The sequence below is a fragment of the Drosophila serrata genome, unplaced genomic scaffold, assembly GCF_035046125.1.
Source record: "Drosophila serrata isolate PLE 108 unplaced genomic scaffold, ASM3504612v1 contig_187, whole genome shotgun sequence".
NCBI lineage: Eukaryota > Metazoa > Arthropoda > Insecta > Diptera > Drosophilidae > Drosophila > Drosophila serrata.
In genome coordinates, this window is record NW_028257085.1 from 135,865 (window position 1) to 149,468 (window position 13,604).

Here is a 13,604-nt window from a genome sequence, read left to right on the forward strand (position 1 = left end):
TATTCAATTTGTTTATAAAAAAATATATACGAAAATAAATGGCTGCATATTAACACTGACGGGTAAGTTTTATTTTTTGGGGAGAATGGGGGGGGGTATATAAGGTAAAGTGTCTTATTGCATTCAACTTGGTGAATGCCAGCATGATCCTTATCACTGCTCTCCCCAAGCCGACGCACTACCTCCACGTGGTTCTCCCTGGATTGTCACTCAACACCCGTTGTTTGACAAACTAAAGCGCGCGACGAGAGTCCTAGCTCTTCAAACTAGGTTGTGGCGTAGGACTTGAAATCCACCCACGGAAAACAAATCTTTAGTGAAGGAAGCAGATGAAGCCTCGGAACGGAACCGATCTAAAGTTGACGACCATGGCACACGTAAAAAGGACAATGATTTGAGAGTATGCACTTGGAATGTACGCACATTGTACAGACCAGGTGCTGCTCAACAACTAGCAGATATCCTCAATAAATGTAGGGCTGACATCACTGCTATCCAGGAAATGCGATGGATAGGACAAGGTTGCCTTAAGAAGAAGAACTGCGACATTTACTACAGCTGCCATCCAGAACGGCATGAATTTGGCTGTGGCTTCGTTGTAGGCGCCAGACTGCGGCGCCGGGTCTCTCACTTTCTGCCAATAAACGAGAGACTTGCAACGATCCGAATTACTGCCAAATTCTTCAACATCAGCCTGATATGCGCGCATGCCCCAACCGAAGAAAAGGACGATGTCACCAAGGATGCTTTCTATGCGGAGCTCGACCGGGCTTATGGCCGCTGTCCTTCCCATGACATTAAGATCCTCCCTGGGGATTTTAATGCCAAGGTAGGGCGAGAAGACATCTTTGGTGCCACCGTCGGGCAATTTAGTCTACACGAGACCACCTCGAGCAATGGTCTCAGATTAATAGGCTTTGCTGCAGCGCATAATATGGTAGTTCGTAGTACTGGGTTTCGTCATTTGGACATACACAAGGCATCATGGCTCTCTCCTGATCGACTGACCAGAAATCAGATCGATCATGTTGTGATCGATGCAAGGCATGCACCTAACGTACTCGACGTGCGATCCTGTCGGGGTCCCAACATCGACTCCGACCATTATCTTGTTGCAGCTAAGATTCGCACACGGCTATGTGTTGCGAAGGTTGCACGTCGAGGACTGTTGAGAAAGCTGGACATCGGGAAGCTGCAATCACAACGGACAAGGGATGCATTCTCCACTCAAGTCTCAGGCCTGCTGAGCCGAGCAACTCCAACACCTGAAGACATCAGCAATATGTGGGCACTCATATCCCACTCCCTGCGAACTTCTGCAGAAGAGGTCATCGGATTCCAACGTGCCCCAACGAGGAATCCATGGTACGACCAGGAGTGTCGCGACGCAACAGCTGCAAAAGACGCCGCCTACAGAAGAACACTGCAAGCTGGGGCCACAAGGGCTGTTGTCGAGGTCTACAGGTCAAGGAGGAGAGATGAGAAACGCCTCTTCAGACGCAAGAAGAGAGAACAGGAGAGGCGTGAGTGTGAGAGCATTGAGAGCAGCAGATGCCGGAATGAAGCTCGTAACTTCTACCAGAGGGTTAAGCGTCTGACCCAAGGTTTTAAGACTGGAGGAGTTGCGTGCAAGGACGATGACGGAAACCTAGTCACTGATGCAGAGATTGTGCTGAGGTTATGGAGGGAGCACTTCTCAAGTCTATTAGCTGGCTCTGGCTATGATGACTATGGAGAGTATGATCCACAAACCCCAATCTATGGTACTGATGTGGACGTACCGACCCCAAGCCATGCCGAAGTCAAGGTTGCAATCCAACGACTTAAAAACAATAAATCCGCAGGTGCTGACGGCCTGCCGGCTGAATTGTTTAAGGCTGCTGGTGATATGTTGGTAGGGAGCATGCACCAACTAATCAGCAAGATATGGCTAACGGAGAGCATGCCCGACGATTGGAACCACAGCATGATCTGTCCTATCCTGAAGAAGGGTGATGCCACATTGCGCACCAATTACCGTGGCATTAGTCTTCTTCCAGTCGCATACAAGGTCCTTACGAGCGTACTATGTGAAAACCTGAAACCCCATGCTGAAGCACTGATTGGACCTTATCAGTGCGGGTTCAGGCCTGGCAAATCCACTATGGACCAGATTTTCACCTTGCGCCAAATCCTGGAGAAGTCCTACGAAAATCAGATCGACACATATCACCTCTTCGTCGATTACAAGGCTGCATTCGATAGTCCCCGGCGAGATCGCCTGTATGCCGCCATGTCTGAGCTTGGTATACCAGCAAAGCTAATACGGCTTTGCATGATGACATTGAGCAACACCATCAGCTCTGTCAGGGTAGGAAATGACCAATCCGAAACCTTTTATACCAAGTGTGGTCTCAGACAAGGCGACTCGCTGTCTTGTATGCTCTTCAACATTCTAATGGAGAGTATTATAAGGAAGGCTGGAGTGCATCGGACGGGCACTATTCTAACAAACAGATGTGTCCAACTCCTTGGCTACGCTGATGATATTGATATCATTGGCCGAACCAAGCGTGATGTTACAGCAGCCTTCGGGGCTATTGAAAAAGAGTCAGCTAAAGTAGGACTGGCAGTTAACATGGATAAGACAAAGTTTATGGTGTGCTCTAGCAGGGAATCGCGGCGTCTTGATTCCCAGCTATCTGCAGGAAGCCATAGCTTTGAGTTCGTGAAGGAATTCATTTACCTTGGATCTGCAATAAGTGGCACAAATGATGTCAGCCTGGAGATTAAGCGAAGAATCACACTTGCCAACAGGTGCTACTTTGGGCTCAGTAGGCACTTTAACAGTAGAGCTCTCTCTCGACCGACAAAAATAACACTCTACAGGACACTCATTCTTCCAGTACTCTTATATGGTGCGGAGTGCTGGACAGTGGTGCAATCCGATGCAGCTGCTCTTGGAGTGTTCGAGAGAAAGATTCTCCGCAAAATCTTTGGTCCAATCTGCGTTGGCGATGCTTATCGCATCAGATGGAACCACGAGCTGTATGAGCTGTACGGGGATGTTGATATAGTAAGCCGAGTCAAAATTCAAAGACTCCGCTGGCTGGGTCACATCGCCCGCATGGAAGAAGACGCTCCGGCTCGTAAGGTATTTGATGCGGTAATCGTCGGAAAACGGAGGAGAGGACGACCCCGGATACGTTGGCAGGACCAGGTGATGGAAGCCCTGTCTACATCTGGTGTTACCAACTGGCGAGCGCGGGCCCAGGACAGGGAAGCGTGGAGGCAGATTGTGCAACAGGCTGTGACCCGATAGGGTTGTGATGGCCATTAAAAAAAAAAAAAAAAAAAAAAGTTTTATCCATTGCCAATACTTGCAATGTTCCATGGTTTGAAAATGTTATGTTAATTGGAGCTTACGAAGGTTACAGCAAACCGAAACACTGAGACAATATTTTTTGCAGTTTACCAATGAGATGAACCATTTATCATTTATAAACTAAAAATCAGGTGCTTCATAATGCATCAGCACGATCATTTGCATTAGAAATTAAAGGACACAACGTGTTTTATTCGTGCACGAGATGTACACACAATGGAGAAATGCTTTAAAACCGCCTTGTTTTTCCCAGTGCTGCAAAGAACCGATGAATCATTTAGAAGTTGACATCAGCGTCAGCATCATAATCAAGTCTCAGAAACTTCCATTGAAAAGATTTTTATTAATCTACTCAAAGAAGTGGGATTAGATTATTAGCACATTGTATGCCTTGCTGTTACCAGAACTTTACTGAAGGCCTGGGTAAGAAGTATTTGTGACAATATTGAAAAATATTTTAACGAATTACATATATGTGTTAATTTTATGAAATTGTTTCTGGCTGTTCGAATTTTATTTTACAAACGCCAAAATAATATTTTTGATAACTTTGCAAAATACCTATTTTTTGTACAATAAATGCCTAAATTTTACGATAAGTCGTATCTTACTACCAATTTTCATTACTTATTGCACCTCCAGGAAGACGCATCAATGTACAACAGCTTGAAGACAATGAGTGCATTTAACAACTAACTTTAAAAATGAAAAAAAAAGAAAACCAAACTTTGTTGCTGCTTAAGTTTTTAAAAGAATATCCACAGAAAAATCCATCAAATCCAAAGAACGAAATAATTTTGTTGAAGATTAAACCGAGCGTTTTAATTCGTACTTTTTTATTTCACTCATCACAACCGAATGTTCACTTCTCCCGTTTCACATGATTTTTACATCCCTTAACATAGGCTTAACATACATAGGCTTAACATACATACGCTTAACATAGATAAGCTTAACATATATGGCTCTCTGCTAGCCTACTACAATTCGGCCATTCTGACCATCTAGATCCCCTGATCCAGGTTTCTTTTGAAATAAACATTTTTTATAACCAATTCTTCATTTTCTTATAGTAAATTTATCGAATAATGGTTTCTTTATGACTTCGTTCGTTTTCCTATCCAAGGTTTTATGTTGTGAGCACTCCAAACACCCCTGTATGGATTCCGAGAAACTTGAAAACCTTCAACATCCTTTAATAAAAACCTGTCATTACGAAGCACTTGAGCTATTACATACGGCACCTTATTCTTTGGGATTAACTTCCTAGGAACTCCCATAGTACTGTCAAAATTTTTAACCATTACATAATCTCCTATAGCATAATCCTTTGGCTTTTTCCTTCTTTTATCATAATATGTTTCGTTATATACCTGTGCTCGATTTTGATTATCCATAGATAGTTTTCTGATTTTCTCTAAGCTTTCTACCTGTGTTGTATCGTTAATTTCTACCAATCCCTGAGCTCATCAATAATTTGACCTTTTTGCTCTACACCGAAGTGCATCTTGCTGGGAACTTGTTTAATATTTCGGTGTATAGTGTTATTGAGTGTAAATTCTACTTGCCCGATTACATTGACCCAGTGTATTCCATTTTCAGGCTCAGTTAATTTTGCTATCATAGGTCCCATGGTCCTGTTTATGCGTTCCACTTGTCCATTTGCTTGTGGGGAACCTGTCGCTATCTTCAAATGTTTAATATTGTTTGCCGTTGTAAATTGTGCGAATTCATTAGATGTGAAACAACTGCCTCTATCAGAAACTATACATTTCGGTTTGCTGTACGACCTGAAATAATCGGCTAAAGCTTTCAGAACTTCAATTGTGCTTGCCGTCTCTGTCGTATATAATCTAACAAATTTCGTGAACCCATCTACTATTAAAAATATGTGTTTATTTGCTCTTCCTGCCGCAACTGGTCCATAATGGTCGATGTGTATCAATTCAAAAGGCTTATCCCCTTTTGGAATGCAATGTAAGAAACCTTCTGATTTTCCAGAGTTTGGAGAAAATGCTACACATTTTAGGCAGTTCTCTACGTGATTTTGGATTTTTTCTTTGATGTTCTTAAACCAATAACCCCTTGTAATCGCTATCATTTTATCCCTGCCAATGTGCCCAAGCTCATTGTGGTATTTGTGTAAAACGTGACTTTCCATTTCTTCAGGGACAAAGAATAATAAACGGTCGTCAATAGTTTTCCTGTAAACAACGCCATTTCTCATTTCGAATAGTTTCTGCTGATTTTCTTTCTAGTTCTTCTTTAATTTGTTGTATTCTTAAATCTTTCGATTGACAGATTAAGAGATTGTCTTCAAAACTAGTGGTTTCTACGACTAAAATGTTACATCTGCTCAAAGCATCTACGTGTTGCATCTTTGTCCTGGATCTATGGATGAGTTCAAAATCATAATTTTGAAGTTCAAGTGCCCATCGTGCGATTCTAGGACTTAGTTCGACTCTGTTCAAAGAAAGCGTTAGAGAATTGCAATCGGTTATTATTTTGAAATGTCTGTCTTGTAAATAGATTCGGAATCTACGCAAGGCGTAGATAATGGCCAGAGTTTCCAGCTCAAAGCTGTGATACTTTGCTTGAGTCTCAGTGCTTCGCTTAGAAAAATAGAACACAGGATGGAGTTTTCCATCTCCCTTTCTTTGCATCAATACCGCACCAAAGCCCATAGAACTTGCATCGCAATGCAATTCAACCTCGTCTGTGAGATTATAAATGGCTAAAACCGGTGCCTCTATAAGTGTTTTCTTAAGGTTTAAAAAACAATTTAGCTCTCTTTCAAAAAAAAAAAAATCCTTTTCTTTTTTTAAGTATCGTAAAGTGGATTAGCTAACGTAGAGAAATCTTTTATAAATCTTCTAAAGTAGGAACATAAACCTAAGAAACTTTGGACGTTGTGTACTTTTTCAGGAATTGGAAAATTTGTAATAGCATCAATACCCCTGTCATTAGCTCTGATTCTTTTTTTATCAATGAAAAATCCCAGGTACTTTATACTGGATTGCATAAACTCACATTTGTCCATACGAAGTTCTAACTTGTTGTTAAACAATCTTATGAACACTTCTTTTAATACGATTAAATGATCTTTCATGTTTGCGCTGGCTATCAATATGTCATCAATGTATACTATGACTTTATTTACGCGTATTAAATCCGAAAAAATCGTATTTACAAAGCGCTGGAATACTGCTGATGCGTTCTTGATGTCCATGGGCATCCTTAAAAATTCCTTCGAATTGTCCAAGGGGGGTGACAAATGATGTGTATTTGACAGAATCTGCGCCAACGAATACGTGAAAATATCCATCTGGTCTCTTTGCTTTGACATGAAATTCTTCGAACATTTTGACAAATCTACATTTTGTTTCACAGTTTACATCACACCCACAGCTGTAGTCTAAGAATTGATCATCGACTACGTTTATTATCAATATTTCGTTTTCAAAGTTGTCTGTTAAAAGTTATGTTCTTTCAATCTGCGGCATCTCATCAAAGTTTTGAATGTTTCTTACATGTGGTTCACTTCCTACGTTCTTTCCGCAATCAGTTTCTTTTTCCGAAATTTTCCCATAACAGTTGAGTTTATAAACGCTTGTTCCTTGACGGTTCATCTTCTCTTCGCAATCTAACATTTTCTCTTTAACAGTTTCATTTCCTAACAGTTGCTCTTTAACAGTTTCAATTCCTAACAGTTGCTCTTTAACAGTTTAATTTCCCAATAGTTTCTCTCTAACAGTTTTATTTCCATTAATATTTTCGCTGGAATCGCAATTGGGTACTATCACTAAGCAAGAAATACATAGAGGTGTCAAACAGTACCAAAAAGTACTATCACAAAAACAGCTGAGCCTGGAACCCCAGAGCACCCGAACGATATGTCTAGAACCCCAGAGCAGTGCTGCCAACTTTTGACCAACAAAAAAAGCTGTTTTTGACGGGAGAAGTGAAAAAAAAAGCTTAAAAAATTTATAAAAAAAATCCAAAAAAAGGCTGAAACAAATCTATAAAAAATAGAAAAAATGTCAAAAAATATAACAATTTAATAAGTTCATTTTTGTTCAAAAGATTTCCATAATTTGATCAATTTCTTCATGGTCTTCCTTATTTTCGTAAGACCTAATAGTTCCTATAATCTGCAGATATTTGATTGGCACTGCATAGTCGACGCAGCATTTCCCGACCCTTCGCAATCTGTTTCTGTATATTAAAATAAAAATGAATATAAATAGAAATGAATATCTTTTGCTTGCACAAGTATGCTTCTTTGTTGCAGCGTGAGCTCGCAGATCACTAAGTTTAGCTGTAATAGTAGTCTTGCAATAGTTGCAATAAACCCTTTGCAGGTCTGTGTCATCCCTGCGAATCCATGCCTTAAATTCATCACTTTTAAGCCAGACATCGCGGCATTTTTGTTTATACTCCTTCGGCATTTTAGAACTTGCTAACAATTTACGCGCACTTTTTATATAGAGATGGAAACACTAAGCGAGTTATGACATTAGCGTATATCAATTAAACCAAACGATACGTCGCTACATTATCTGGTTTGTTTGTAAAGCTAATTTTTTAGCTGCCACTTTTTCATATTTTGTATTTAAGTTTTAACAACACAAAAAAAATCGGGAAAAAGCCAATTCAATTTCCAAAAAAGCCAGAATTCCCGCTTTTCACAATTCCCGCAATTCACAAATTTTTCCAGCAGTTAGCCTTTAAAAAAAGCCAGTTTTGACGGGAAAAAATCCAAATTGGCAGCACTGCCCCAGAGTGCCTTCGGCTTTTTCGAGTTCGAAGCAGTCGTTCGAAACCGAGCACAAGAATTTACTTTTCAGTGGCAGATCGGCCGTGTAAGGATGAGCAGGGGTGCGTTTCTTTGCGCTGTGCTCTCCTTTCTGTGTATATGTGTACATATATGTGTACAAGCGCTCACACGTTTGTATGCGTGTGCAAATTTCTGTTCGCAGTCTTTTTCATAGGTTTCGGACGGCAACAGCCAGTGGGCCGAAGCGACGGCTTACTTGCTTATGACGTCACAGCAATACTTAGCGGCTAGCGCTTGCATTGGGGGACAAATTATTTAAGTTATCTAACTATAATTACCAATTATTTTAATTTAATTTTTTTCGTCTGACAATATATTTCCCAAAAGACATTTTTTACCGACCAGAAATTATTATTGCCATATTGTATTAAAACATTTTTATTTGTTTCTGTACATTTGCATATTAATAAAATTATAATTAGAAACTAATTGTATAGTTAATTTATTATTTGTAAACTAGAAAATAATAGATTTATGACATTATTTTTCAACTATGAACAGAACATACTCACATACATACTTATGTATGTATGCAACAATACACCCGAAATCGTCTTTTGTTGAGGTAGGTCTCAAAGTTGACGAAATGCGCGTTAGGTGCCTGCATGTATGTTTGTATACATACATATGTGTGTGTGTTCATATGTTGTTGTTGTCTATAAAAGTGATTTGCGAGTGTCACTTTTTGTTTTGTTTTGATTTTCCAAGATTCTTTGATTTGTTTTGATTATGCCTATGTCAATATGTATGTATGTATGTATGTATGCATATTTGGGCGCGCTTTTGTTTTAGCGCACTTCTTTGTTGTTGCTTCTGCATGTGATTTTCTTCTTGCTTTTTGTTTTGTTTTGATATCTATTTGTTTTAGAGCTCATAATTGGGCGCGCTTTTGCTACCGCGCTTTTAGTGCATCTTCAGTGGTCGACTAAATTAGATCTCGCGCGTGTTTGCGAAAGTTTAAAATTCGTGTGTGGATAATTGGTGAAGTAATATTAATTAAGAACAATGCTTAAAGCAAAGTTATGTGATGGCAGGAAAAGTGGGTTGAAGTGCGCTATAGATTCATGCATGCGAAGCTATAGAGACAGCACAGAACATTTCCCCGTCCGCCTTTTTAAGTTCCCCAAAAATGAACTTATGCGTCGCCAGTGGATCTCAAAATGTAAATTGCAAAGCGGCACCAATGTTAATGTTGCACTGATTTGCAATTTGCATTTTGAGTCAAAGTACATTGGCCAAAAATATTTAAAAGCGGGGGCTATACCGACTCTGTGCTTGAGTGATGAGCCAAATTTAAATTTAAATATATTCCAAGAAAAAGAAGACGTGTTTTCGTTTAATGAAGAAAGCGTGACGGACAATGATATGTATATTTTTCAAACTGCTCGTAGGCCCTCGGCAGGAATGATGAGCACTGATATTGCTGAAAGCCCGATAATAGATTGTGAAACCGGCAGCTCCATTTGTGAAATTAATAATAATAATATTGTATATTGCGCGAATTGTTTAAAAAAAGAGAAAACTGAATTATTTTACAGAAATAAATATTGGAAAGTAACAGAAGATTTAAAAAAAGAGAAGCAAAAGTCTAAAGTTTATGCCAAAAAGATAAGGCAGTTAAAAATGTTATTGCGAAGCGATAGAGCCATGAAGCTAAAATATTTAAGAGATAGAAAAAGTAAGGGCAATATAAATAAAACCATTGATAGGATTGGTTTATCTGAAAATACAAATACTGTTTGCAAGATGCTGATAAAGAACAAAAAATATATTCGAAATTAACAACATATGAACACATATGTACATACAATTTGTCACAAAAGTGTTTTCGCATGAACTTTTTCTTATATTTTTCCCAATTTTATTAATATAAATCAACTATGAAATAAGTTTTGAACAAATTTTTTTATTATTTTATATTCTACATTTATTTCTTAATAGTATTCAAAAAACAAAACTTAAATTCTTCAATTAACAAAAAACATATAACAAAAACAAAAAAAGTCTCCCTAAAGCCCACTGTCACAAAAGTGTTTTCGTTTTTACCATCTCTGCTGTTTCTCGTCTTTCGCATATGCTTGTACCGTTATAACGGTAGTTTTTCTGCGAATAGATGAAATTAATGTGCATTTCGAGCATTTCGTGGTCATTTTTTGGTTATATGCAGACCGACAGTAAAATTCGGCAAATTGGTGTGGGGGTGCATCTCCATCAAAGGTGTCGGCGATTTGGTTTTTATTGAAAGTACAATGGATGCTAATCAATATCTAGATATTTTAAAAACCAATTTAGTAAATAGCGCGAAAAAATTTTGATTTGGACAGAGCTTTAAGTTTTACCAAGACAACGACCCAAAGCATAAAGCTCAGAATGTACGACTATGGACACTGTATAATTGCGGTAAAGTGATCGACACTCCTGCTCAGAGCCCGGATATTAACCCCATAGAGAATGTGTGGGCGTTTTTAAAGAAAAAGGTCGCAAAAAGACATCCCACATCCCGACCAATGCTAAAAGCAGTCATTTTGGAAGAGTGGAATCAGATCCCACTGGATTATATAGAAAAATTAATAAATTCGATGAATTCACGACTAACATCTGTTATTAAGGCCAAAGGTCATCATACAAAATATTAATTTCTTCTAATTATAAGTCTAGCTTTAAAATATCACCGATATGTTAAAAACGAAAACACTTTTGTGACAGTGGGCTTTAGGGAGACATTTTTTGTTTTTGTTATATGTTTTTTGTTAATTGAAGAATTTAAGTTTTGTTTTTTGAATACTATTAAGAAATAAATGTAGAATATAAAATAATAAAAAAATTTGTTCAAAACTTATTTCATAGTTGATTTATATTAATAAAATTGGGAAAAATATAAGAAAAAGTTCATGCGAAAACACTTTTGTGACAAATTGTATGTACATATGTGTTCATATGTTGTTAATTTCGAATATATTTTTTGTTCTTTATCAGCATCTTGCAAACAGTATTTGTATTTTCAGATAAACCAATCCTATCAATGGTTTTATTTATATTGCCCTTACTTTTTCTATCTCTTAAATATTTTAGCTTCATGGCTCTATCGCTTCGCAATAACATTTTTAACTGCCTTATCTTTTTGGCATAAACTTTAGACTTTTGCTTCTCTTTTTTTAAATCTTCTGTTACTTTCCAATATTTATTTCTGTAAAATAATTCAGTTTTCTCTTTTTTTAAACAATTCGCGCAATATACAATATTATTATTATTAATTTCACAAATGGAGCTGCCGGTTTCACAATCTATTATCGGGCTTTCAACAATATCAGTGCTCATCATTCCTGCCGAGGGCCTACGAGCAGTTTGAAAAATATACATATCATTGTCCGTCACGCTTTCTTCATTAAACGAAAACACGTCTTCTTTTTCTTGGAATATATTTAAATTTAAATTTGGCTCATCACTCAAGCACAGAGTCGGTATAGCCCCCGCTTTTAAATATTTTTGGCCAATGTACTTTGACTCAAAATGCAAATTGCAAATCAGTGCAACATTAACATTGGTGCCGCTTTGCAATTTACATTTTGAGATCCACTGGCGACGCATAAGTTCATTTTTGGGGAACTTAAAAAGGCGGACGGGGAAATGTTCTGTGCTGTCTCTATAGCTTCGCATGCATGAATCTATAGCGCACTTCAACCCACTTTTCCTGCCATCACATAACTTTGCTTTAAGCATTGTTCTTAATTAATATTACTTCACCAATTATCCACACACGAATTTTAAACTTTCGCAAACACGCGCGAGATCTAATTTAGTCGACCACTGAAGATGCACTAAAAGCGCGGTAGCAAAAGCGCGCCCAATTATGAGCTCTAAAACAAATAGATATCAAAACAAAACAAAAAGCAAGAAGAAAATCACATGCAGAAGCAACAACAAAGAAGTGCGCTAAAACAAAAGCGCGCCCAAATATGCATACATACATACATACATACATATTGACATAGGCATAATCAAAACAAATCAAAGAATCTTGGAAAATCAAAACAAAACAAAAAGTGACACTCGCAAATCACTTTTATAGACAACAACAACATATGAACACACACACATATGTATGTATACAAACATACATGCAGGCACCTAACGCGCATTTCGTCAACTTTGAGACCTACCTCAACAAAAGACGATTTCGGGTGTATTGTTGCATACATACATAAGTATGTATGTGAGTATGTTCTGTTCATAGTTGAAAAATAATGTCATAAATCTATTATTTTCTAGTTTACAAATAATAAATTAACTATACAATTAGTTTCTAATTATAATTTTATTAATATGCAAATGTACAGAAACAAATAAAAATGTTTTAATACAATATGGCAATAATAATTTCTGGTCGGTCAAAAATGCCTTTTGGGAAATATATTGTCAGACGAAAAAAATTAAATTAAAATAATTGGTAATTATAGTTAGATAACTTAAATAATTTGTCCCCCAATGCAAGCGCTAGCCGCTAAGTATTGCTGTGACGTCATAAGCAAGTGAGCCGTCGCTTCGGCCCACTGGCTGTGGCCGTCCGAAACCTATGAAAAAGACTGCGAACAGAAATTTTCACACGCATACAAACGTGTGAGCGCTTGTACACATATACACATATACACAGAAAGGAGAGCACAGCGCAAAGAAACGCACCCCTGCTCATCCTTACACGGCCGATCTGCCACTGAAAAGTAAATTCTTGTTGTGCTCGGTTTCGAACGACTGCTTCGAACTCGAAAAAGCCGAAGGCGCTCTGGGGCATGGTAGAATTATACAAGGTAGTCTCGTCCATGGTAGAATTATACAAGGTAGTCTCGTCGGCAAAAGCACTCCGCTATTCATTACTCACAACAAGTGCGAGTGAGAGGAGTCTGCGTAGTAAGTGCGAGTGAAACGACAAAAGAGCTTTTAGTTTAGCCCTTAGATGGTCCATGGGGGTTAAATTGTTCATACATAGTAAAAAGAGTTGATGTGTTTTATAACTTAATTTTTAATAGAAGATTTAAAATGCGTTTCGCAAAGCTTGGACTTTTCGCCAAGTTTGCAGCCAAGGCTTTCCTCCGACAAAGTCCTTTTTGTTACGCATTTTGGCTTTTATAAATTTCACGCCATGCACGTGTTTCCGACACAAATTGCAGAACGACATCGCACACAAGGGTTAATAGTAAGAAAAAAATCGTCCGCACACAACCTTTCTGCTTGACAAACACGAACGCACTGAAAATAAGCCGAACGGATAGGCAGCCGACGAGACTACCTTGTATAATTGGATCATGTTCTAGACATATCGTTCGGGTGCAGTGCTGCCAATTTAGATTTTTTCCCGTCAGAACTGGCTTTTTTTAAAGGCTAACTGCGGGAAAAATTTGTGAATTG

General features: G+C 38.2%; 1 protein-coding gene across 1 annotated transcript; it reads left to right on the forward strand.

Moving 5' to 3' along the window:
* Positions 1 to 502: 502 nt before the first annotated feature.
* On the forward strand, positions 503 to 3,301 carry LOC147644315 (uncharacterized). Its single transcript, XM_086829181.1, has one exon. It carries the CDS (start codon positions 503 to 505, stop codon positions 3,299 to 3,301), a length of 2,799 nt encoding a protein of 932 aa, XP_086685307.1.
* Positions 3,302 to 13,604: the final 10,303 nt, after the last annotated feature.

Coding starts and splice junctions, on each gene's coding strand:
- LOC147644315 (XM_086829181.1), top strand. CDS start 503: ATGCGATGGATAGGACAAGGTTGCCTTAAGAAGAAGAACTGCGACATT.